The following is a 27,243-nucleotide window of genomic DNA, read 5'->3' on the forward strand; positions in this document are numbered from 1 at the left end:
GGTCCCGCACTATAAGCAAATTTGCACTATATAGACACACGTTCTAGCAAGGGTCCGCTGTATTATCATTTTGACCAGTGAAGTAGCTCTAATGAGCTCATTTGTTTATCTTTAGAGAGCTCTAAAAGTTGGGATATGTTCTTCAAAATACAAGTTGGTTAGGTTAGGAAGTGAGAAACGTATTTGGTAAAGTACTGAGCCATGCTGCTGGTAGGAATTGATTGAGTTAATAATATATTTTTAACTTTGTATCTTAAGTTTCACTTCTGAATTTGTGATTTCTGCTCTTCCGTTTCTGTCTTCAAATGTAAAGACAATTCAGACTCATTTCTTAAAATGCAGTTTTAATGCCAACGTGTGTTTCTACTTCTACACTACTAGGTTGGCTGCAATCCTAATGAAGATGTAGCTATTTTTGCAGTCGATTCCTTAAGGCAGTTATCAATGAAATTCTTAGAAAAAGGAGAACTTGCTAATTTCCGATTCCAGAAGGATTTCTTAAGGCCGTTTGAACACATAATGAAGAGAAACAGGTAATTATGCAGTTAACTGAATCACTTAGGAACATAACCAGCAGCTTTTGGAATCAGTTATTTTGTTTGAATTGCTTCTGTAAAATGAAATTGGTCCTTAGAAAAGTTCTGTTTTTTAATCAGTACAGTAGCTTCAGTTACTATTTATTAACATTTTGTTTATAATTTAGGTCTCCTACCATTCGAGACATGGTTGTACGATGCATAGCACAGATGGTAAACTCTCAAGCTGCCAACATTCGCTCAGGTTGGAAGAATATATTTTCAGTGTTTCATTTGGCTGCATCAGATCAGGATGAAAGTATAGTGGAACTTGCATTTCAAACTACAGGGCACATTGTCAGTAAGTACTGATGCATAATTTACAGATATCATTACAGGGTATGTGGAAGCAAATGAACAGCTCATTGTTCTTTTCAGTTTGCTCTAATTTAATTATTTGCCTAGCAGAACTCTCCTAAATGCATGTTAAAACAATATTTCTCTGTTTTTACTGCTTTTTTAAAAATTTGTAGTTCACTGAGAATATATACTTCAAAAAGTAATAAAGTAACATATTTGTCATTTGTCTTTGTACTCTACACAAGTTTTATAATAGAGCTATAAACATTTATTCTAGTCTGAAAAGTCAACTGTTGAGAGACAATGAATTTTTTAAACAAGTTATACTTTTTCATTTTTGATTGTGAATTTAAGATTTTAAGATGTATGTATTCAAGTATGTTGCATAATCGCATTACCTGCACGCCTTCCCTTTGTTCTCTGAGTTCTGGCCTAGGGCTCTGTCTTAAAAGAAGGAAGTGAGGCAGTTGGGATTGTATGATCTTTTATGGTATTGGCTCCAAGCTTTCAATGCCAAAAGGGATCTCTTGTGCAGCCGCAACAGGCAGTCTTTCAAGAAAGTTCTCAAAGCTCTGTGATTCACTACTCAAGTGTGAATATGTAAAGCCAATACAACTGAACCACAAATATGGGGTGGGGGGAAAAGGCCTACAACTGATTCCTGATGCTGTAGCCTGTCCTGGGAGATGCTGTTCAGCTCTTAGTAAAAATGTGTTTAAATATAGATAGTGCTAAATATCAAGCCTTAACTCATTTAATTGTGGGCTTTCATTGCTTTAGAAGACTACATCAGTGAATGGGTGTGAAATTAAAATATACACCTCTACCCCGATATAACGCGACCCGATAGAACGTGGGTTCGCATACAACACGGTAAAACTCTGACACGCTGTTCTGAGCAGCGTGTTAAGGGTGTTGGGCCAGGCCGGAGCTGAGGGATTTGATAAGGGGCAGAGGGTCTCGGGGGCGCCCAGGGTCTGGGGGGCAGGAGCTGTGAGAGGGCACTTTTGGGGGCCCCGCAGTCCCAGAGTGGCCCGGGGAATTAGTGGGGGGTGAGTACGGGGGCCGTCCTTTCCCCAACCTCCCTGCACTCACCGGCGGTGGGAAGCGGAGCGCCACGGCTGGGAGCTGGCAGAGTGGAGCAGGCTGGGGCCGCGTCGCTCTGCTTCCCACCGCCGGTGAGTGCGGAGGGCATCCTTTCCCCAACCTCACCGGCGGCGGGAAGCGGAGCAGCCCAGCCCCAGCCAGCTTCACTCCGCCAGCTCCCAGCTGTGGTGCTCCACTTCCCACTGCAGGTGAGCGCAGGACCTTTCCCCAGCCGCCCCCCAGTGACACGGCTGGGGCCGGGGCAAGGAAAGCGGAGCAGGCTGGGGCTGCGTCGCTCCGCTTCCTGCTGCAGGTGAGTGCGGGGGGGGGGGGGGGCATCCTTTCCCCAACCTCTCCACACTCACCGACGGTGGGAAGCAGAGCACCGTGGCTGGGAGCTGGCAGGTTGGAGCAGACGGGCCGGGCTGCTCCGCTTCCTGCCGCTGCTGGTGAGTGGCTGTCAGGGGGCGGGGAGGGGTGGATAGGGGTTGGAGCAGTCAGAGGACAGGGGGGGTGGGTAGGGGGTGGGATCCTGGGGGTGATTAGGGATGGGGGTCTGTGGAGGGGGCGGTCAGGGAACAAGGAACGGGGTGGGGGAGTGCAAAGCAAATTTGATATAACACGGTCTCACCTGTAACGCGGTGAGATTTTTTTGTCTCCCGAGGACAGCGTTATATCGGGGTAGAGGTGTATTATAAAAATACAGTGCCCTCTGTATGAATTCTTAACAGAATATTTTTGGCTTTTGTAATAATTACTCATTTAACAGAACCAAGCAGTGACACAAATCTGTTCAGCCATTTCTATCGCTTTTGTCTTCCCTTTTTCCTATGCTAGATTCGCATCTTGGTCTTTTAAAAATTATTTTAGGGGACAATTGACATTTTGTTTGAAAATGTTTGAAGGACCCATGTGTTAATTTTAATATATATGTATTTTTTCCAGCAATTGTATTTGAAAAACACTTCCCAGCCACCATAGATTCTTTCCAGGATGCAGTAAAATGTTTGTCTGAATTTGCATGCAATGCAGCTTTTCCGGACACAAGCATGGAAGCAATCCGCCTCATTCGCCATTGTGCAAAATATGTATCAGACAGACCTCAGGTATAAACCATACTTTTTAAATCATAAGTGTTTAAATTAATAACACTTTCATTACATAAAAATGTGCAGTTGTACCAGCTTTAAAAATTTGGCTTTAAATTCTACAAGGGACTTTAAAGTCCAGGAGAGGGCATGGGCTGCACGTTTGTTTATAAACATCTTGATGTAGGCTTTGAACAAGTTGCACTTTGTGTTGGTTAATTTTCTTGGGACCTTCAATGAGAGCTGTTGGGGCTTGGAACTTCTCAGTATCTGTTCCTATGCAGGGAGCACCCTTTGCTAACATACCTATAGTGCAGGGGTCGGCAACCTTCAGCACGTGGCCCATTAGAGTAAGCTGTGGGCAGGGCCGGCTCTAGACCCCATTGTGCCAAGCGTGCGCTTGGGGCGACGTGCCACCGGGAGGGCGGCAGGCGGCTCTGGTGGACCTCCCTCAGGCATGCCTGCGGAGGGTCTGGTCATCCGGCGGCGCCGGTGGACCTGCCGCAGGCATGCCTGCGGATGCTCCACCAGAGCTGCGGGACCAGCGGACCCTCCGCAGGCACGTCTGCAGGAGGTCCACCGGAGCCGCGGGACTGGCGACCGCCAGAGCGCCCCCCGCGGCGTGCCGCCCTGCTTGGGGCGGCGCAATTGCTAGAGCCGCCCCTGGCTGTGGGAAGCAGTGGGCAACAGGGATGTGCTCGACGCCACTTCCCGCAGCTTCCATTGGCCAGGAACAGCGAACTGCAGCTACTGGGAGCTGCAGGGGGCCATGCCTGTGGATGGTCAACATAAAAAAATGTCTCGCGGCCTGCCAGCGGATTGCCTTGATGGGCTGCATGCTGAAGGTTGACGACCCCTGCTATAATGGCATAGGTATAGGTGTCAATTCAAAAAAATACTATTATCCTCAAGGATGTCTCTATAGGACAGAATAGGAGACTGAGAGGTTAAATTAAAAGTTAAAAATGGTGGCTGAGTAGATCATCCAGGTGTTTCTTGCAAAATCTGTTTTTCATACCTTTTATAAGAATAGTTTTAAATATTTAGTTTACCTTGACCACAGTATAGCTCCTAAGGTAGATTTTATTGCCATATTTTGTGGTATAATTTATAAACCTTAATACCAGATTGTAAAATATTGAATATAATTTTTCTAATACAATATTCATAATGGTACTTAAATTGTGCTTTATATAATACATTTACTCTAATATTATCTTAGTACTTCTACCTTCCGCCAAAATAGTAAGTTTATAACTTGTAAATGATACTATGCTTCTGCTACATTAATCCTGTATTTGCTTCTCAAGGCTTTCAAGGAATACACAAGTGATGATATGAATGTAGCTCCTGAAGACAGGGTGTGGGTGAGAGGATGGTTCCCAATTCTCTTTGAGTTATCCTGTATCATCAATAGATGCAAATTAGATGTAAGAACCAGGTAACAATCAGTATTTGTAATCTAAATTTTCAAGTGGTTTGTTTTTCTTGTTTATGAGCCTTTAAAATTTTTTTTTAAACAGATGGAGGTAATTGTCTGTTGGCAAACATAACTGATATGACTAAAATTGGCAACTTACATATTGGATTTAATTGCTATCACTTTGAGAGGATAGGCAAGTGCTATAAATACATTTTAAACATGCTGAAACATTAATTTAAAAAAATCTTTTGTTTTTTCTCTGAAGAAGCTTTTGAGTTAAGTTAGCTTTGTTACTTAAGTTGATGAAGATCCATTGAACATGGATACATGCTTTTAGAATTATCATACAATAGGTGAAATACTTGACATTATGATATGGGCTTCTGTTGTATGTCTGTTTCTCTCTTAAAGTCTGTGATAGTCAAACTCAGTGCTGTTTTTAGTGCCTGTTCAGTAAAAGTAAAACAGTAACTTTCCCTCCCTATGATAGAGGTTGTAAATTAGTCAGAATCATTCAGTTTTAATTTTGACACAGTAGGCCAACTGTGTAAACAATCAGTATGCCCTAAACTGTTGTTAAAATAGGAAATTAGTTAGGTTAATATGTCTTCCAAATATGTTTTTCCCCTGGCAGTTTTACACATTATTTTGTTGTTGTTAAACAAATGTGAACAAATAGTGTAATAACCAGATTTAATATTAATAGAAAATTATGACAAAATCCTATAGGAATCCTTTCTGGTTTCTGTTGAATACTTGAATTTGCATATTTTTGGAGTATTTGCAAATTATGTTCAAGCCAGGGCAGATATTGTAATGGAGTCTGCAAATTGGTAATTGATTGCAGAAAGAGACTGAAAGGAAGAAAAGTTATACGGTACTTTCCCACACAAATCTAGTTGTTTTTCATTGAATGCTCTTCTGCCCTTGTAATGTGCTTTTTATTTTAATTGAAATTTTTAATGATGTATATGAAATGTTTGGATTTCCTTTTTCATAAAGGAAGTGTGTTTACAGTGTGTCAAATAATGAGAGAGAAAAGTAAACTATATTTTAGATTTTTGAGGTTAATTCTTCACTGTCACTAACAGGAAACAACTCAGATTCAAATGTAACAAAAAGTACATTTAGAATTCCAGTAACTGTAACAAACAACTTATACAAAATGTATTTGGCAATTTATAATTCTATATACCTGTGATAAAGACTGGGAAGGAAAACTGTAAAGCCAAATTTAGGCACAGCCCTAAAAATCAAGAAATGTTGAAAGAGATGCATGTATGTTTACTTGAAGGGCTCATTACTGGGATGCATTTAATTTTAATGTTCAGAATGTAAAATAGATGAAAGGAAGAGGGTTTGTAAATGAGTTAAATGAGTTGCTGCTGCTTGCAGCTAAAAGATGACCTGCACAAGAAGATGGAACTGTATGCAATGTATTGCTTCCTTCTAATGTATAAATACCTGGTATTTAAAATAAAGTACGCTTGTTTTTACATTTTAAAGTATCAGAAATGTGAAGGCTTCTTTTCCATATTTGTGCTGTATGGCTTGTTGGAGGTAAAAGACGTTGACTGGAAATATTCCCAGCCCTTAATTAAAAGGGTGAGAGGTGGTGAATCTTTACTAGATACTTTCTTCTTAACTGTTTCTGGAATATTTTTACGTTAAATGTGTTACTAGAAAAGTTTTAAAAAATCTTAATAAAAATAACTTCCTCTCTCAATTAGATTTCATATGCATGGTGTCTCATGTCACAATATTCCCAGTTCACTAGACATCCTTAGTCTTTCTGGGGGGGAAAAAAATGAGACCTGAATTTCTCAATTAAAAAAATAAGTAGAATCTTTTAAAAACTCTTGTCTGTTCTTACAGAGAATCAAAAAGGGCACAACCCAATTTTTTCTCTTTTACAAGTCACCTTGAATATTTCCTAGCTTCAGATAGCATTTAGAAAAGCTCACTTCCATTCATAATATTTTACTGTAAATTCTGACAAGTTACAGAAAATTATAAAGAGTTTATTCAGGTGAAATTTGTGCCCTCAGTTTTCTATCCCTTGAAATTAAACTTAAAAATTCTATTTAGTTTGAAGTGCTAATGAATGCTTGCTTTGTTTTCCAGGTGCCACTTCAATTTCTAAAAATATACTTTTTTAACCGGTTGACTTTACCACTCTTTTTTAAATAAAAACAATGTATAGAATGTGTTTCATGCAGGTTTTGAATATTATTATTATTAGTGTAGCAGTGACACATCTGTGGCATATAGTGTTTCTTTTTATGGTTCCTCATACTTGTGTGGTTTTTTAATTGCAGGGGCTTAACAGTAATGTTTGAAATAATGAAAACATATGGCCATACGTATGAAAAACACTGGTGGCAGGATTTGTTTAGGATTGTCTTCAGGATATTTGACAACATGAAACTGCCAGAACAGCAGACAGAGGTATTTAAAAACAAACAAACAAACAAAAAAAAACGGGGGCGGAGGGAAGAGGTTGAGGGGGAGAGATTTTCATACGATTCACAGCTGGGGGGAAAATGTTCCTCAATCATAAAGCCACACCCATATGTCTTGTGAATCGGAAAGTTCTAGCAACAAGTGAAGCAATCTTAATTGTATTACTGTTCTGTTGAACGTACTCGGGATCTTTCTTCTTATTTGTATTGTAAACCCCATCTGTATAGTGAGAGATGATAATTCCATGTACTAGGTTATAATAGTTCCTTATTTTGCATGTTGGAAGAATGGTTTAGGAATTGGTAATTGCAGGAAGAAAGATCAGAAACAGGGGATATGGTTGAAGTAGGCCACAAATTTATTAACTGATGTCATCTGGGAACTATCCGTCAGTAACCCGTTCAGTGCAAGTCATCCTTCCTTTCATAATCTGCTCACCTGGTGGAGGGTATCTGTCACATGTTTCCAGTCCATTTCTGGGATCTCACTGCACAGCATGCATATGAAGTTTATAAGGGGCTGGGGAAAAAGAGGTTGATACCTCTCCGTACCAGACTTCAGGAGCGCCTATCCCATTCCTAGTTTCATTAGGGGAAACCTTCCTCTAGCTCCCAATTCCTGTTATCAGGGAACCAGACTCCCTATCGAATGAGTACCTGCACTGGACACCTGCCAAGTTGCAACTTCTAACCTACCCACTAGGTCCCTGAGCTGCTGTAGGGAAGGCAAAAAACTCTTCCTATGCTGGCCACTCTGGCAGTGAGAATAAAATTTCTTCCCCAATTTTAAAAAGGCAACTCATTCAACATCCGCAGCAGTTTCAAAACAACATGTCCTCCCCAAACACCAGGTGTGGGAGCTGTTGTTCTGGGCTGGGAGTGTGGGGTGCCCTCTCCTTTTGGTACATGGGAACCAGTGGGCTTCCAGTGCAACCCTCAAAGCAGCCAGTCAGCTAGGATGCTGCCCCCAGCAGTAATCCCACCTTTCAAATCTGTGAGAAAGCTGAGCTCCCATGAGCAGGATAAAGTGGAAAGATCCTGAAAGAAACCACAGAGCCCTCTTCTCTCTGGAGACCCAGACAATATCCCTCCCCCACACCTCTAAGGTGGTGGGGGGTGCCACTTGCTTTTAAAAGCATTAAAGAAAGATCATCTAAGTTCTGGTAATTTAGCGATTGCTTATTTCATACATTTCAGCTGTGCCATATATTTTTTATCCTAAAGTGGCAGATATAATAGGTTATAAATATGGTCAAGATATCAACTACTTTTGGAAAATACGTAGAGTTAATTTGTGAAAGACCAGATTTTCTTTTTCTTTGTCAAATATTAAGATATAGAAAAGTTAGCTAATTGTGAGTGAGACTAAATTTATATTAGCATCCATTAATGATTTACATAATCTTTACATTGCTCTCAAATAGTAGCAAAAAGAAAGGGAGTTACTGTATGCTACAGTTCTTATGTCAGGTACTCTTCACATTTACATTACTTAATTTCTCCTTGGGATCAGGTTTTCATGCTTTCTTCGTTTATGCTTTCTAATGCTATCAATGGGTTACTGAAGCTGATGCTCTTAACCTCACAGTAAGTAGGGTAAAAGTGGAGAGGCCTATTTTAGACCGGCCTGTCTTCCAAATCCATGCAGCATTACATGTCGTCGTGGATAGTAGTTGCAATTTAGTTTAGGGATAGCAGTAGGGATTAAAAATAGAAATTAGGAAAGAGGTGCAGATGGAACAAGTACCCAATAGCTCCCCCACAGATGACCAGGAATTGCCTACAAGTTAAAATAAAACTTTCACGCATTCTTAATAAGATACATTTGAAACTTTACAGTAGTACACACCTTGCTATTTTTTCTCCTAGAAAGCTGAATGGATGACAACTACTTGCAATCATGCACTTTATGCAATATGTGATGTATTCACCCAGTATTTAGAAGTACTTAGTGATGTCCTTTTGGATGATATATTTGCACAGCTGTACTGGTGTGTGCAGCAAGGTAAGACCGTACCAAGTTGTATTAGACAATGCTAACATTTTATCCTGTTGGGTACAAACAAACAAATGCACTATTTTCTTTTCCAGACAATGAACAGCTAGCACGATCTGGTACCAACTGTTTGGAGAATGTCGTCATTCTAAATGGTGAAAAGTTTACCCTAGAAATCTGGGATAAAACGTGCAACTGCATGCTGGATATCTTCAAAACCACAATCCCCCATGCGTAAGAAAATTCCTCTTTTTATTGTAAAATTTTTATTCGCTGTTCTTTTTAGAAGATAATTTGGATAAGGGCTCCATGGTTTGAAATCAATTTCATTTTCTATGGGTGATCAAAAAGTTGGGATATTATATTTAATGTTTTTAATATTTTTTTTGCTTATTTGTCAAGAGAAGACTAAAAATAAATGGTCTTTTAGAACAGCAAATTGATTCAGAATAACAAGGGTATTCAGTGTACTTTTTCTATATATTGTAAATGTTAATCAACTGTGTTTTTTAAAAAAAAAACCTTTGAAATATAACATGGGAGGTTTTTTAACAGGAATTATTGAGATCTAATCAATTTTTTAAAATTACAGCTTCATTGAGGAAGAATTGTATCTCCTGGTTTTATTCGCTTCTTCTCTTAGTCTTATTTATTGGTCAGTGGGCCTTTCCATTTTTTAAGTACACATGAAATAATCTAACAGGAGTTTTGCTATAAAATATGCTAAGTGAAGTGTATTAGAGTAAGCTTCTTAATTTGTCAGGGAAGCCAGATAGTTGGTTCATCATCTTCACACTTGCCCAATTTTAATCTGTTTACTTAAAAAACAAATGCAAAAAAAAAGGGGGGGGGAGAATTAACAAAGTGCTCCTAGTGTGACGCATTAATCTCTTTGTGGCCTTTAACCTTTCACAACCCTCATATATTTGTCTTTCCTTGCTGTGTTATATCTTAACTCTGCCTGTAAGCTCCCTGGGGAAGGGTCTTGCCACGTCAGCTACAGTACACCATGCATGCTTATGGGGTGTGAAAAAATAGAAAATCACTGTCACTGTTGTTCGAGACTAAAATCCTCCAACCCCCCAGCTCCCTCCCAGAAGGTGCATCTATACTGTAGGCTTTTTTCGGCAGTGTGTAGTGTCCATATCTGTGTCACCCCTCAGCAGAGGTATAAATAGCAGTGTAGGTGGTGAGGCACAGCTTAGGTGACTAGAGTAAAGAAATGCCTGAAGGGTGTGGGTATGTACTTGAGTACATGCCTGCACGACTCCCTACTTGCCCAAGCCATGCCTCCACCTTTAAGCAGTGTAGTTTCCCACTGCTGGAGCCTTCCCTACCTCAGTGAAAGATGCCAACAGTGGGGAAAGGCTCTGCCAGTTCCCCACTGCTGGAGCCATTTCTCACCACAACAAAAGGTCCTGGCAGTGAGGAGCTGCTGAATCCTTTCCCCACAGCCTCCCTACTTCCGGGGCCTTTCACTGACACGTGTAGCCACACACCACAATGTGGACATAGTGAGCTTTTCACACCAGCACATAGCTAAACATACATTACACACCGCCACCAGTGGGGTGTAGCGTAGACAAAGCCAGAGTGTGCAACTCCCTACCCATTCTGAAGTCTCACTGTCTCTGTCCTGACTCAGGTAACAGCACTGCTGGGCCTGCACATGACTGCTGGCTCCATATCTTTTTCTCCTTTCCATGGTTTGACTTCCTGATGTTACCTGGCCCAGTGGAGGGATTAGGAACTGATAGTGGGGGATCTGGGATGCATGCGGCATTCAGGCTGAAGTGCAGAGGGAATTGCAGTGAAGGGGGACTTTCTCCTCACAAATATCTCACTCTGCCCTGTCTTTAGTGGCTAGAAACCTCTTCAACACACCACCCAAAGCAACACAAAATCCACAGAAAGGTAGCCAGTTCCCAGATGTTTCAGGTTTAATTTAATAATACAACTCTTTGAGCTAAACCAATAATAAATTTCACACCCTATCAAAGCATCAGATTGTGTGTAGTGGTGAAGTGATGTGGATAACTGCTTGCTGAAGGCTGGAATGAAACCACCACCGTGTCTTTTGTTGGTGTGACCGAGAGTGACATTTGAACCCATGTCGCCAGATGTGAAAAGCCAAACACACTAACCCATTGTGCCAGCTACTATGTACGTTTTTAATATGAACTTGTGCTAGCAGAATGTGTTAAGTCTTCATTTTCACCAAAGTACTAAGCTCCTTCACTGTTCTGTGGATTCATACAATCAGACATTGGCTGCTCCGTAACAATTTCTGTTGTGGACTTCTTACGGTGGTTCTTTTGCATTGTCTACTAAGCATTTGCTTTTAAGACGTGCATAATGCTTCACAGTTTCCCTTTTGCTGACATTTATGGTATTTTGCTTCTCAGGCTGGACACATTTTCCATGAATGTTGTGATTTTCTACCACATTTTCCATATGTTCCATTCTCTTTTTCCTGTCTGTCTTCTATCAGAGTTTCCTCAGGTTTTCAGTTTTCTTCTTGAGCTTTATAGGTTGAAATTTTTGTATTATCCCAAGCATCCCTCTGGTCTCATTTATATTCTGTGGGAGATGTGCAGCCTTTCCAGTGAAACATCATCTGTTTTATCAGAGTTTTTAACATACAGTCTTCTGATCAGTATGTCGTCTGCCTCATCTTCCAGGGCATATGAGGACATTTACTTGGTACCCATCACTGTTACTGACAACCCTGATGCAACATGAAACTGCTCAAAATGACCTGTTCATTTTAGCCATGTCTTCTCAGCAAAATTTAAGACTTTCTAGAAGGGTTAGTGGAAATACTGACTCCATTTCCCTCAAAAATGAACTTTTCTTTGCAAACTCCTTGTTTTCATCCTATTTTTCTGCTGTTTCTGTGCCCTTAAGCTACCTTATTTTTCTCCCTCCATGCCTGTGGCTTCCTTCCTCTTCCAATGGGAGCTGGGCCTTTTTGCTGTAGCTCTCTTGTGACCTGCAGTGCAGTTTCTCTGCAGAGTCTCCTTTTCATAGAGTTCATATTTTTGTCCTATCTTTTTGTCTCTCTTCTCTTTGGGCTGGGGCTTTTCCTGCCCTCACAGCTGTACAAAGAGCCTCAGTTCTCTCCTCTTTCTATTCTACAGTGCAGCCCTGACAACACAGCTTGTTCTGAATGCTGCTCCAGTGCTTGGGGATGAGGAAAACAACCCCTCCTTGCTCTGAGTAACTTCACATACTCTTTCTTCCTTTCTCCTTATTCCGACACTGTTTGTTGAAGTGCAGGCAGAAGCAAAGAGCGCAGAGGTATATATGGTTGCATCAAGGGCAAGGGCTTTATTACTAATAGCGTGGAAGTGGTTAGTTAATAAATTAGCATTTATTCCATGTGTAATGACTTCAGTATTAACTCTAGGTGCCTTCCAGCATACGAACTGGCTGCATTTGACCCAATGCCTTAAAAATAAGGGTATGACTAAAATGCAAGTGAAGGTGTGATTGCAACTCAGGTAGGTACCTTTAATCTTGCTTGCTCAGCTAAAACTAGCAGTGAAGAAGCCCACCCAGGCCCTCTGAGTACATAGTCATGTTGCTAGTCGGCACTGAAGCTGTGCTTCTGTAACTTCACTGCTAGTTTTAGCCATGTTAGCTGGATTAGAGCTAGGGAGGGTATGCCTACCCAAGCTGCAGTTATGTCTTGGATTCAGTGGAAACGTACCCTAAGACCCTGTATTCTGTTAGTAACCTTTGAACCAGTCAGCACTTTACCTCACACTATTTTTAATATTGGCAACTCAGTAAACCTCTTTTTATATGTTGTATTTTATATCCCTCTAAGTGTGAGAAACATTGTGATTGCTTCAAAAGTTATTTAATAGGTGAGTCTTCATACATGGTACTGGAATCTGCCAGTGCTTGACAGGCTCTCTTTGTCTATGTCTGTATTTGGAGCTGGGCGTGATATTCCCAGCTAGGCTAGACGTACTCTCGCTAGCTCTCATCGAGCTACTTTGCTAAAAATAGTAGTGTGGCCACTCTAACATGGGCAGTTGCAAGCAGTGGCACAGGCTAGTCCATCTGAGTACAAACCCGCCCAGATTCTGTGGACATGGATGTGTGGTGGCTAGTCCATGTTGCCGCTTGCCGGTGCCAGCGCTACTGTGGCTACATTACTCTTTTTGTATGCTAGCTCAATGAGCGCTAGTGAGAGACTGTTTACTCGAGCTGGGAATCCCATCGCTGGCTCCAAGTGTAGATGTACTCTTTGTTTTCAAAAGTGATTAAACAATCCTGAAATAATACTACTTGTCTTTCTTTGAGAAACTCTTTGCTGAGATAACTAAAATAATTACTTATCACTTTTGTGAAGAATCATGTGGGTAGCCAGGTAAAATTGGTGTCCTGGCATGCTTGCAAAGTTATTGAGTTATTAATTCAATATCTCAATTGCTTTTGCGGAAATCATTGCCCTACCTTTGCTCCTATACTTATGCAACATGGTGACAGTAGAAAAATCCTGCAATGAGCCCCACCAGGCATGTGCACACACTTCTGAGTAAGTCACAGGCATCAGATTCTGGTGCCCTGGATGGAAGTCGTCTTTGTTACAAATCAGTAGAAATAATACAATCTGTACAATATATAATGTTATTTTAGCTGAAGCCATACCCTCAGGTGTGCCAGAGCAGAGTTTGGCATAGCTGAGATTGATAGAGGCAAAATTGACCCTCCTCTTATCCTGGTACTGGCCAGGAGCTGGGAACTGGCTGCTGGCAAAAATTGGAACAGTCTAACTTCTGCAGGCACTTAATAGCTCCCTAAGGCCATTATGCCAGTGAGACGTGTTAGAGTGCAGCATGCTCTGGGCCCACTCTTTCCCACCTCCTTTCACAGGTAGTGATGGTGACTGGGTAGCATAAAACCAACTACATTGGCTTTAGCCATCTCTATTCCAGAAGAGTTCCCAGCTACCCCTTTGTAACAACTTTTTGCCTGCTTTGTGTTGCCTGAAGACTTTTGTGACCAGGACTTTTGAGATCTGGGTTCAATTCCAAGCTCTTCCATAAACTTCTTATCCGTTCTTGTCTTGTCAAATCATTTAGTGTCTCTGGATTTTAGTTCCAATTCTATTAAATAAGAAATGTTAGTATCCACTTCTCCGACCCTTTATCTGTCTTGCCTATTTAGGTAGTAATGCTCTCTGAAGACCTTACAATGTGCATGTACAACACCTGCCACAATGGGGCCCTGATCTCAGTTAGGAAATCCAGGCACTGCTGTAATACAAATAACTCACAAGGATATTCTTCAGTGTTTGCAAAGTGATTTGACATCTTAAGGTGGAAGTTAAGGAAGTGCAAAGTATTACTGTCGCTTCTGCTCTGTATCAGTTATAAAGTTTACAAAGAACACCAGAGGTTTTTTTCTTTTTAAAGCTAAGAACTAAAGTAGTTATAGTTGGAAAAATGTGAAGTAAACATTTTTACTTTTATTTCTTGCGTATAACGGAAACAAACTATATTTCAAAAACAGTATTTAAATTATAGATTTCTGGAAGCATCTATTAAGAGTATATTTTTGCCTCCATTTTTTATTCATTTTTCATGCCTTTTATCAATTTAATTTCTAACAATACTAGACACAGGGCAACCATTGCATACGAATGTGTGTCTTGTATGTAAGTATCTAAATGTGTGATTTGTGTTTCAAAACTGCTGAGTGTGTGCTCTTTGTGTTTTCAAGGCTGTTGACTTGGCGACCGACAGGTGGAGAGGCTGGCCCTGTATCACCATCTGCTGTGAGAGAGAAACAGCTGGTATGTTTTGTAAAATGAGTTTTAATTTTTTTTAAAGCTCTCACGGGTTTGCCTTGAATATACATTGTTGTATGGAACAAGTAAAATGTGCTTAGTTTAGATCCAAATTTTGATGTGGTTTGGTTAGAAATGCTTTTCTAGATGATAATGTACTTTAAAAAAAAACCCAAAACATTCAGTTGCCAAGAAATAGTGTTTTTTCAGTCTGTTAACGCAGTGCTCGTACATTATGTTGTGCAGAAGTAGGTAAGCTATATTCCAGCACATGTGCACGTTCCTGATAACCCCCATATATAGTGGTGTCCAGGCTCCTTGGACAATAACGTTGTTTTGATTTAATTTAAATGAGTACATTTATCTTTTTAGCTAGGCTAGCACAATAAAATCAATCCCAGAAATCATTGCGCTTCAGTGATTGTTTAGGGTTTCTCACAGATTTTGTTTCATAATAAGAATATAAACTTTCATTTAAAAATAAATAAAGTTTGTAGCCCATTTAGTCTCAAAGCCTGGATGGTGTAAACTGACATGCTGTTAAGTATCAGAGGGGTAGCCGTGTTAGTCTGGATCTGTAAAAGCAACAAAGAATCCTGTGGCACCTTATAGACTAACAGACGTTTTGCAGCATGAGCTTTCGTGGGTGAATACCCACTTCTTCAGATGCCATGCTGTTGTTTCTTTGGATTTGCATACTTATGTGACTAAGGGCTTGAGTCCCATTGATTTCAATGGAACAGCTCATGCTTTTTAAATTAAGCATGTGGGTAAATCTTCATAGGACATGGGGGGCCTAAGTCTCTGCATGGGTGAAAAGGTCCATCTATCTGGATGCCATTGCAGGATCAAGGTCCAGAACAGTAATACTAAGGTGTGGTGAACTCCCTCCATTTCTCTTCATGGGGTCTAGTTATGGCAAAACACATATGAGAACTGTTTCATTTCTGGTTGTATTAGACCTCTAGCCAATACTCTCATTCAGTGTTATTAGATGTACTTGCCACACCCTGATGTGCGTGAAGTGCTTTGAACGTGAAAAGCACTATATAAAATGGTAGATGATGGCAATATTTTTGAACTTCCAGTCATTTGAAATTATTAGAAATAAAGCTGAAAGTTGTACAATATGTAAATAATTGAATATTGCACTGGATAGTCCTTGATCATTTGAATAAACTAAAAAGCTGCTGTTGTCCTTTTAAATGTTACAGTGATGTTTTATAAAAAGCCCAGCGTCTCAGGCTTTGTCTTCACTGCAAAAAAATAAAAAATGTGTGTTTGTCAAGTTAGCTATCTCAGTGTAAAACATGTACCTTTTTCAGTGAGGACGAAGCCTTAGATCCTGTGGTTTGGTTTGCTGGGGTTTGTGGATTTTCATGATCAATCAGCAGTTAAATTTACTCAATTTTTTAAAATAAAGCTGATTCACAGTTTTCCTGTGAGGTAGGTAGGAAGCCTTATACCCATGTTTTCAGATGTATAATCTGAGAGACAGTAGTTGTGACTTGCCCAGTTTCGTGCAGTGAGCGAGGCATCAGCAAAAACTGGACATGAAATCCAGAAGTTCTGACTCCCATTCCTCCATAACCCGTAGAGCACTTTGCCTCCCTTTATTTTGTATCCAAACGGCCCTCTTGTCTTAGATTGTTCCTTAAAAGTGTTTTGAGTGCAACTGTCAGGGCCGGCTCCAGCATTTTTGCCGCCGCAACTGGCGGGGGGAAGCCACAATCAGTACTTCTACCACCGCCACTTCATTCTTCGGCAGCAGGTCCTTCCCTCCGAGAGGGACTGAGGGACCCACCGCCGCAGAGCCAGACGTGCTGCCCCTTTCCATTGGCCGCCCCAAGCACCTGCTTGCTGCGCTGATGCCTGGAGCCGGCCCTGGTAACAGTGCTGGGTATTATACACAATAGTATAAAATCAAACATGCATTCATATAAAATGAGGAGAGGAGTTGTCCACTGTTTGAATACCCAATCCTGGTTACTATTATTGGTATGCTGTAATTTGTTTATAAGTGTCCTATACTTAGATTTAAATCATCATAGTCTCAAATTGCATTTACTGGACAATAGACACTGGAAATATTTGCTTATTGAAAGGAATAATAATCACACATCTATAATGTACTTCGGCAGTTAATGATAGAATATTCATATTTCTATATTAAATTACATAATTTAATATATCTACCTCTTCCCATGAGTACTTAAAAATGAAAGGCAGGGAGTAGTCTTAATGGTGATCAACAAATAGTGAAAAAATGAAATAAAATTCTTCAATTTAGTATGCAGAATACTCAACCCAGCAAGAATAAGGAAGCTATTCATATAATGTAGCTGCTTTTCTCTTTCAGGTCATCCCAAGTCATAGATCGTATCTTGTCAGTTCTTGTCTTGTGACTCCCCTGTTTTTTAGTATTCCTAATATACATATCCCAGAAATCTGCTGAAGCAGCTAGCTATCAAATAACAATAATAATAATATTTAATAGGACATTTACCTGATACTTCCATCGGCCAAGCCAACATCTTGCTGCAGCAGACTTCTGAGATTTATACCCACCACACATCATGAGGTGATCATTCATGACTTCAGGGGACTTGAAGCAAATAAAGATTAAAGTTCAGTTATACTGCCCACTTACTCTTGCTATTTGAAGTATTCAAAGATCTGCCACTTACGTCCCTATGCCACATTTTCACTCATTTATATATTGGAGAATGATGCTTCGCTGGGTGGGTCTAAGAATTTGTAAATAAAGCACTTGGAAGGAAGGTATAGAGCAATGCCAGGTTTCAGAATTATACTACAGTTAATGTATTTTACTTAATCCTTTGAAACTTGAATTAAGCTTTTACTTGACATGCTAGTACATGGTCCACTGAAGTATTTGAAAATGGTAAAAAATGATTGTAAGTGCAAAGTATTCTCTTGATTTCAATATATAATTACATATTTTATCTTAGTTATTTGATTATATTACTTTGCTCTATATGCATGTATTTGAGAAGTTGTCAATCCTTGTCTTGGTGAACCTTATGACTTGAATTGGTCTTCTCCCAATTCTAATATAAAAAAACTGCTATAGTGCATATTATATTTTTTAAATAATCACAATAATGAAATAGAAAACTCCTCAAAAATTGTTGTCAGTAAATTACAGTTACATTTTATTGAAAGTTGACCCATTGGTGAGCTTCTGTTCAGTTTATTTGATATACCAACTGTTGGGTTTATTTTATTTTCAGGATACAATATCACAGAAATCTGTAGATATTCATGATACTGTCCAGCCAAGATCTTCAGATAGACACCAGATTCAGCCCATTGTGGGGTCCACAGCAAGTGAAGAGATCAGCAGAACCAGACCTACAGCAAGTACGTCTTTCTCTAAATAAAAAGAAGAATGCTGATAACAGAGGATTTTGTATTTGTTAAAGTAGTGTTTCTCAACCTGGGGTGGGAGTGGGGTGTCTCAGGATGGGTTTAGGAAGGTCCCAAGTAACCTTTGTGTACCAGATCAAAGTATATTTTTACACAGAAACAAACTATAAGTTCACTTTTTACAAATTAAGAGTCTTACAAAGTCCTTCAATGAGATACTTGTGCTTATTTTGTACCAGCTGATTTTTTATGTTGGGTTGAATTGAAGAAACCATTGATGAGAATCCCCATGTACATAAGTATGGTGGTGTATACGGGATTAAAACTTTCAAAGTTTCAGTTGCAAGTTCAGGATACTCATGCTTCTAAGCCATTCAAAACATGCAAACATCTTCTGAAAGAAATGAACACTGAAGCTTTTTGTCAGATGAAAACTTGATCAGTTTATCTTGTAGGCTTCCTGCAAGTTCAGCAAACTTGACTTCTCCTTTGTTGAACAGATTAATTATCCACCTCCTGTCATGTTCTTCGTCATCAGGTGGGAAGTAATCCTGGAGCTGCTTTTTAAGTTCAAGTATATGTTCAATCATAATGTTTTTTAATTGTTTTATGTCCACACTCTTGTCATCAGCAATTGATTTAATGAACTTGCAACTCAGAGGAAATGACTCGAAGTTTCCACTCTGAAGCTGAGCAGACCAGGCTCCAAGCTTCTTTCCAAAGGCTCTTGCTTTGTCTCCCAACACAATTATGGTTTTGTGCTGTCCTTGAAAACTCATGTTTAACTCATTGAGATGATCGAAGATGTCTGAGTAAGCCAATTGAAGAAACCATGAATTATCCGAGAACGATTTAGCAAAAGGAGTCCCTTGATCCTGTGGGATCATAAGTACTTCAGCTCGCAATTCAGAAAGTCTGCTTAACACTTTTCCCCCTAAGAGCTACCTCACTTCAGTGTGCAAGAGAAGACTTTTATGAAGTGCACCCATTTCATCACAAACAGGCGAGCTGATAGAAATAGGCTTTTTTATGAAAATCACAACTTTTACAGACTCATCAAGTAATGCAACTCAGAAAGCATTCCTTTTGCAGCAAGTGCTTGCCGGTGTAAGAAGCAGTGGGTCCAAATTGCATGCAGCATAATTGTTCTTGCAACAAGCCCGCTGTTCTTGCTAGTCATTGCTTTGGTAGCATCACTGCATACAACAATACATTTTTTCCAATCGATTTCAAAATAATTTGGTAGCTTAAGCAAAAATGTTAAATAGATATTATTCAGTCATGTGGCTAGGCAGCACTTTATAGAAGAGCATGTTTTCCCTCAACAGTAGCATCTGAATTGTATCAAAGGAAAGCTAAGAACTGTGCTGATCCTGGAACATCTGTTGATTCATGAAACTAAGCAGCTAAGAATTCACTTCATTTTAACTTTTCTTTCAACTGCTCATGAATGTCATCAGCCATTTCATTAACATGCCTTGAAACTGTATCTTTTCATAAAGGAATAGCTTTAAGTTTATTTGCCTCTTCATGGCCGAGCATGCTTGTAACAATGTCTAATGCCACAGGAAGTGTGAGATTCTCGGCTATTGTATGTTCCTTACATGTTTGGGCAATACAAAGTGACGTGAGATATGAAGCTTCAAGAGCATTCTTACTGACATTCCTTGTATTTGGCATCAGTGGTTGCTGGCTATTCAAGCTGTTCCATTTTCTCTTTAAAGAACTCAGGAGGCTTGTTCTTTAGCTGTAGATGTTTACTTTCCAAATGCTGACTTAATTTCAAAGGTTTCCTGCTTTCAGCACGTAGCACTTCAGTACACACAACACAATGAGATTTAATTTTTGATTGCTGTAAAACTGCACATTAAATAGCTGCAATCATATTTTCTGCACTTTGCCTTCTTCACTCCTTCATTCTGCAAAGTACTTGCTTGAGCTCTTTTTATCCATTGCACAAGAAGACCTCACTGAAAAGTGCACATACATATTTGCTAGCTGCAAAGAATAACAACAAAAAATTACTCTATTAGGGCTGTCGGTTAATCGCAGGTAACTCACGCAATTAAATAAAAAAATTAACTGCAATTAAAAAACTTTATTGCGATTAATTGCACTGTTAATAGAATACGAATTGAAATTTATTAAATATTTTTGGATGTTTTTCTACATTTTCAAATATTGATTTCTATTACAACATAGAATGAAAAGTGTACAGTGCTCATTTTGTATTATTTTTATTACAAATATTTGCACTGTAAAAATGATAAACAAAAGAAACAGTATTTTCCAATTCACCTCATACAAGTACTGTAGTGCAATCTAACTTACAAATGTAAATTTTTTTTGTTACATAACTGCACTCAACAAGAAAACAATGTAAAGCTTTAGAGCCTACAAGTCCACTCAGTCCTATTTCTTGTTCAGCCAATTGCTAAGACAAACAAGTTTGTTTACATTTACAGGAGATACTGCTGACTGCTTCTTATTTACAATGTCACCTGAAAGTGAGAACTGGCATTCGCATGGCACTTTTGTAGCCGGCGTTGCAAGGTATTTATGTGCCGGATATGCTAAACATTCATATGCCCCTTCATGCTTCGGCCACCATTCCAGATGACGTGCTTCCATGCTGATGATACTCAGTAAAAAAAAAAAAAAAAAAGCATTAATTAAATTTGTGACTGAACTCCTTGGGGGAGAATTGTATGTCTCCTGTTCTGCTTTACCCACATTCTGCCAAATATTTCTCGGATGTTATAGCTGTCTCGGATGATGACCCAGCACATGTTTGTTTTAAGAACACTTTCACAGCAGATTTGACAAAACACAGAGAAGATACCAATGTGAGATTTCTAAGGCTAGCTAGCACTCAACCCAAGGTTTAAGAATCTGAACTGCCTTCCAAAATCTGAGAGGGATGAGGTGTGGAGCATGCTTTCAGATGTCTTAAAAGAACAACACTCCGATGCGGAAACTACAGAACCTGAACCACCAAAAAAGAAAATCAGCCTTCTGCTGGTGGCATCTGACATCTGAAGAAACAGAACCTGTCATCAGAACCCTTGTGATGCTGGCTACAACAGTGCCATGTGAATGCATGTTCTCACTTTCAGGTGACATTGTAAACAAAACTTAGGCAGCATTATCTCCTGCAAATTGTAACCATACTTGTTTGTCTGACCAATTGGCTGAAATAGGACAGAGTGGACTCATAGGTTCTAAAATTTTGCATTGTTTTATTTTTGAATGCAGGTTTTTTTACATAATTCTACGTTTGTAAGTTCAACTTTCATTATAAACAGATTGCACTACAGTACTTGTATTAGGTAAATTGAAATATACTGGTTTTTGTTTTTTACATTGCAAATATTTGTAATAAAAATAAATATAAAGTGTGCACTGCACACTTTGAATTCCATGTAGTAATTGAAATCAATATATTTGAAAATGTAGAAAACATTCACAATATTTAAATAAATGGTATTCTATTATTGTTTAACAGTGCGATTAATCATGATTAATTTTTAATCACTTGACAGCACTTCTCTATATATTTGCAGAGGTTTGAAATATTAGTTTATTATTCTTAATTTACTTAATGATATTTAAGGTAAGGGGTCACAGTTTAAGTCCAAAGGGGGTAGCCAGCACAAAAAGATTGAGAAACACTGTGTTGAAGATATTATTTAATGGATATATGACTTTTAATTCTCTGTGGTGAGGGCAAAAATTGAACAGTTTTATAAGGAGAAAAACACCTTGGGTGAAATTTTTGCCCCTTGGAAGTCAATGGCAAAACTCCCATTGGCTTCCATGAGGCCAGGATTTCACCCTGTGTTTAAAAATATTGCTTTAGGTTGCTAGTAAATTTGTAACTTAAAGCAAGATTTCTTAAACACAGTATTTGACTCCTTATAAAATTATTATAAATTAGTAACTTAATCTTTCTTTCCTTGAATTTAATTTTTTGTGGGGGATGTAATATTGTAAGCTAACACTAGCTGAGAACAAAAAATTTTCATTCCTACCCAGAGGAGAGCTAACAAATGTTACAAAGCAGCCTCTAGAACCTTGGTTGCAAATGTATGTGTAGATGCCTGACGTACTAGTGACTAATCACCCTATTTAACTTGTGAGTATTTTCCAGTATAGAGAAGGCAAATGTATCGTAATGCTAGTCTCCAAGGGTCCATTTTTATAAGTGACAATCACTTTGCCTGTTGAGTTCTGGCTATTCTGCCAATACTGCCAAGAAGAGTCGCAACTTAGGGGTAGTTTTGTGCTGATGGACACTTGCCTCCTATAAACTGAACTAAAACCCTTCAACAATTTTAGAGGTGAAAAGATGGGGAAAAAACCCTTCCCAATTAAAAACTATATTGACAAACTGTTTTGTGTGTGGTGATAATTCAGTGGATGAATTTTTACATTTCAGGCTTGGTTTTTAACTATCCATGCAATTACATTCTTTTAAGTGTAGGTCTGTCCTGAAAGTCTTCACTAAAATAACTTACTTACAGATTTAAATTGTACTTTACTTTTTTTGCCTGAGTAACTGTTAAAGTTGCTAGAATAAGTAATTTTGCTGTGTTTTTTTTTTTTTAAGAATTTCCGGAACAGAAGTTGTTTGCTGCTCTGTTAATCAAATGTGTTGTACAACTGGAGCTTATTCAGACTATCGACAACATTGTGTTCTTCCCAGCAACCAGCAAAAAAGAAGATGCAGAGAATCTAGCAGCAGCACAAGTAAGTTTGAGTGGTTGGTGTTAGCCTTTTGGGAAGATTTTCACTGGTAGATTAAGTTCCATAAGCTCTTGCGACTTCAGTCAACTAATAGTTTCTTAGAACAATTACATAATTTCCAACAAAGCAACCAACGTGTCTGTTAAACCTTACATTAATTCAGCCTCCCCCACAGAGGCAGACCACTTTGTGGAGACTTAAATTTAGATATTACTAGTGTGTGATGAAATTTCCTTACCTCGTATGTGGTGTTACTTGTTTGATTGTTCTATCCAGATCTAAGTTTAAGTATGTGTATGGCTAGAAATAAGGGGCATAATTCATAGTGTCTGTCTTTAAAAGAGAAATTATAGAACAATAAAATTTCAACAGCCTTTTGCCCTTAAGTTGGCATAATCAGTTGTTAATGACTGATATTGCAAAGCTTGACTGCCATGACCAACAATCAGTAGTCAGTCCTGTTCTGAGTCTGACTGTTCTAAATCTGTTTTTTAAAGAGAGATGCAGTAGACTTCGATGTTCATGTGGACACACAAGATCAAGGAATGTATCGTTTTCTAACATCGCAACAGCTTTTCAAACTGCTGGACTGTTTGCTGGAATCTCACAGATTTGCTAAAGCTTTTAATTCAAACAATGAACAAAGAACTGCTCTCTGGAAAGCAGGTGGGTCACCTCCATTTAGAAAAATATTTGAGAAAACAACATTACTGTGTTTTGAACTGAATCAGTTGCGTGTTTTGAGCTGATTGCCTTGTTATATCACCTTAGGGTGCACCAGCATAGTGCATTAGCCTTAGCTATAGGTTAATTAGTCATAGAGCTCAGTGGAGATTCTTTTCTGGTTGGTTACTTAAATAGCTGACATTTCTTTTCCTTTAAAAGAAACTTTCCTTTCAGAAAAGGAAAAAGATAAAATAAAAATGTGTGATAGTTTAGTTTTGGTTTATAACATTAAACCAAACTCTGTGAGGATGTACTTAGCCATCCTAAAGTAAATGCATAGCTTAGTGGTAGGTTACATTTGAGACATATATCCTTTTTGGTAGGGACTTTATTTAAGTACAGAGTTCAGTCCTTAGGTCATACAGCTAACATTAATTCATTAACTGAAAGTATCTGAGAGTTAGCAACATAGGCACTGACTCCATGGGTGCTCCGGGGGAAAAATGGCCCCTATCAGCTCCCCCCACCCCCACCCCGCCAGTGTCTCCTGCCTGCCAGCAGGCCTGCAAATCAACACCTCCCTCTCCCTCCCTGCACCTCCTGCCTGCCGTGAACAGCTGTTTCGCGGCATGCAGGAGGTTGGGAGGGAGGAGCGGGGAGCGAGGACGCAGTGTGCTTGGGGGAGGGGGCAGAACTGGATGAGAAGAGGCAGGGCGGGGTCAGAGCCGCCAGTCGAGCCCCCCTGGCACTTTGGAAAATTGGTGCCTGTGGTTAGCAATGTCTAGTGCAGTGGTGGGCAACCTATGGCCCATCAGGGTAATCTGATTGTGGGACTGCAAGACATTTTGCTGATGTTGACTGTCCACAGGCACGGCCCCGCAGAGCTCCCAGTGGCTCCCGCAATCAGGTTACCCTGATGGGCCGCAGGTTGCCTACCACTGGTCTATTGTCTTAAGCCTGAAACTTAAGAGTTAAGAGCTATTCCTGTTTTTTTCCCAATAACTTGTTGCTTGGTCTTCATCAACTCATCTAACTTTCTATTATTAAATTATCTGTGTAATAAAAGGGGCTGATAATACCTTTCAGTGATTTGAAGGATAGATTAACGTTTGTAAAATGTTTTGAAGACAGAAAGCACTGTAGTGTGGTGCTGGGTAGTGTTTGGTGGCCTCTGATATACAGAAGGTCAGACTAGGTGATCCAGTGATCCTTTCTGGCCTTAAACTCTTGACTAAGTGTTAATTTTTTTCACTGGGATTTTTAAAGGAGCCTAAAGGAGTTAGGCACCCAACTCCCATAAGCTTCTTTGAAAAATTCCATCCTTTGTTTTATATATACACTTAAGTGTGCGAAATAAATGCCATTGTCTAGGACTCTTTGTTGGTGGAAAGTGGAAATTTCCTATAGTATGATGTATTCATCTATTCCTTAGGACCAAATCCAGGTATATTAATACTTTCAGCAATAGTGCACCCACCATACTGTGAATGCATAATGAGTTGTTTGGTGTCTGTTGTCAGCATGCACTCACATGGCCATCTTAGTTGGATCCTGTGTGTGGTGTGAATGTATAACAATGCATTTATACAGTATAGATCTTTAATAGCAGTTGAGCTGTAATGAACCTTATGAGAGCAGTTAATAAGCACACATGGTAATAGCTTGCTAAACCTTGGTGTTTTAGCAATTTATTTTTTATATAAAATTAGTATTTTAAACCATCACTGCGTGATTCAGACAGTGTAGTCCAGTGAATAGGGTACTGGATTGGGATATGAGTTCTATTCCTGGATCTACCATTAACCTCCTGTATGACCTTAGGCAAGTCATTTCACCTCTCTCTGTCTCTGTTTCCCATGTGTCTTGTCTGATTAGTGTTGGGGTTCCTCTCTTACTCGGTTCCCCAAGGACTCAGTTGGACTCCAATCTCATCACTCAGGTTACGCTAGTACACAGAGACCCCAAACAACAACACTGCCCTGTGCTGCAAGATTTAATAAATGAGTAATTTGTAGTGGCCAGTTACTGGCAAACAAGGATTTTAAAAAGATAAAAGTACAAAGGGAAACTTCAAGATGAAAGTAACAAATTTAAATGTATTCCTTACATTTCTCCAGGTTTTAAAGGCAAATCAAAGCCCAATCTTTTGAAACAGGAGACCAGTAGCCTGGCCTGTGGGTTGCGCATTCTTTTCCGCATGTACATGGATGAAAGCCGCACCGGTGCATGGGATGAAGTCCAGCAAAGACTATTGAAGTAAGATCATTGCAATAGCTGTAACATTAATGTGGTTCGTGTTTTAAATAGATATTTTAATGTGCTCTAACTTGCTATATGTACAGTTAATGTTTATATAATGTTGAAAAGGAAATAGTACAATGAAAGTTACAGCTGAAACGCCTGGTGTGGGATAGAAGAGAGCAATTCTTCTGATCTTCTCCACTCTCTCCCTGCCCTGTCCATAAAACCTTGCAAAAGTAGCAGAACGTAGGATGGTGTCAGCCTTAACCCTGGTGTGTGTTCCATGTGGGGGTGGGGCAGGGAATTTCCTTTGCTCCCAAAATTTTTGTTGCTGTTGTTTAAGGGGGACAGGAGGTCAACTTTTCACATGAATCTGAGAATAGACACCAATTTTCTTTGAGAATTCACTACATACTCTTACTTGTAGGAAATAGCCCAGGTGCCACTGAGCTTCAGGAACCTTCTGACACACACGCTGCCTCTTGGGGGTATTAGTTATTAATTATTCTGAACTCTCATATTTGTTAGAAGAAAATTTTTAGTCTACAAAACCCTTTCAAGTGACTGAACAATGTAGGACTTAAATACAGTGGTGATAGCACTCAGACTTACAGATTATACAGTGACTCTGAAAGACTGATAAATCTGTTATCACCTCCAGAAATTATGTGAAATACAGAAGTACTTTAAGTATCTTTCTGCTTCTGTCATTTTCTAGAGCCTGCTACTACCGTTTTGTGTAATATATCGGAAGAAAATGTGATAGGCCTGAGCATGATAGTACTGGCTGGGGCAGGCACCTCACTTTGCCAGGCCAGTTCAATCCTGATCGGCAGCATCCCTGATATTACAGTCCTAGGACTGGTAAAAGTACCAGTTGTGCAAAACTACAACTGGGATGGGGTTTGAGATTCTCTCCCCTACTTACATTTTTTTTAGGGCACTTCTCATTTATTTTGGTTAATGAGGCTTACACTCCCTTTCCCAAAATGGTGCTATTCTGGCCAGGGGCCTGTTCAGTATTGATTATGGTTACAATTGTATTTACAAACACTTTGTTACCTTCTGTAATTTTATGTTCCCTATAGTGTCTGCAGTGAAGCTCTAAGTTACTTCCTTACTCTTACATCAGAAAGTCACCGGGAAGCCTGGACTAATCTACTACTCTTATTCTTGACTAAGGTCCTCAAGATAAGTGATGAAAGGGTAAGTATTTGCATGAAAGATATTTTAAAATAAAATAAGCAGTACTGCAAATAAGAACTGGTTCCAAGTTTTATTATCTGAACACTGGTATGCTCAAAAAATTTTGAAAAGCTGAAGCTAAAAAAGTACTAAGATGATATATTGGCTTTGTAGTTATAGACCTTTAAATGTTCGTGCTGCTTTATGGACAATTGAGCAAATGTCCTGCCCTAAGGAACTTGCTGTCTGATTTGAGACAGTACATGAGGGATGATGACAGAC

General features: G+C 39.4%; 1 protein-coding gene across 1 annotated transcript in view; it reads left to right on the plus strand.

Moving 5' to 3' along the window:
- Positions 1 to 27,243, plus strand: part of ARFGEF1 (ADP ribosylation factor guanine nucleotide exchange factor 1) — a 172,473-nt gene that overhangs the window by 143,156 nt on the left and 2,074 nt on the right. Inside the window, exons 26-38 of the mRNA XM_045006311.1 lie at positions 382 to 533; positions 704 to 876; positions 2,907 to 3,067; positions 4,360 to 4,490; positions 6,791 to 6,920; positions 8,804 to 8,939; positions 9,026 to 9,164; positions 14,667 to 14,739; positions 17,988 to 18,117; positions 22,733 to 22,872; positions 23,367 to 23,535; positions 25,653 to 25,791; positions 26,865 to 26,982. Coding sequence (XP_044862246.1) covers positions 382 to 533; positions 704 to 876; positions 2,907 to 3,067; positions 4,360 to 4,490; positions 6,791 to 6,920; positions 8,804 to 8,939; positions 9,026 to 9,164; positions 14,667 to 14,739; positions 17,988 to 18,117; positions 22,733 to 22,872; positions 23,367 to 23,535; positions 25,653 to 25,791; positions 26,865 to 26,982 — 1,791 coding nt within the window. The remainder of the gene's footprint in view (positions 1 to 381; positions 534 to 703; positions 877 to 2,906; positions 3,068 to 4,359; positions 4,491 to 6,790; positions 6,921 to 8,803; positions 8,940 to 9,025; positions 9,165 to 14,666; positions 14,740 to 17,987; positions 18,118 to 22,732; positions 22,873 to 23,366; positions 23,536 to 25,652; positions 25,792 to 26,864; positions 26,983 to 27,243) is intronic.

Source organism: Mauremys mutica, chromosome 2, assembly GCF_020497125.1.
Source record: "Mauremys mutica isolate MM-2020 ecotype Southern chromosome 2, ASM2049712v1, whole genome shotgun sequence".
Classification (NCBI taxonomy): domain Eukaryota; kingdom Metazoa; phylum Chordata; order Testudines; family Geoemydidae; genus Mauremys; species Mauremys mutica.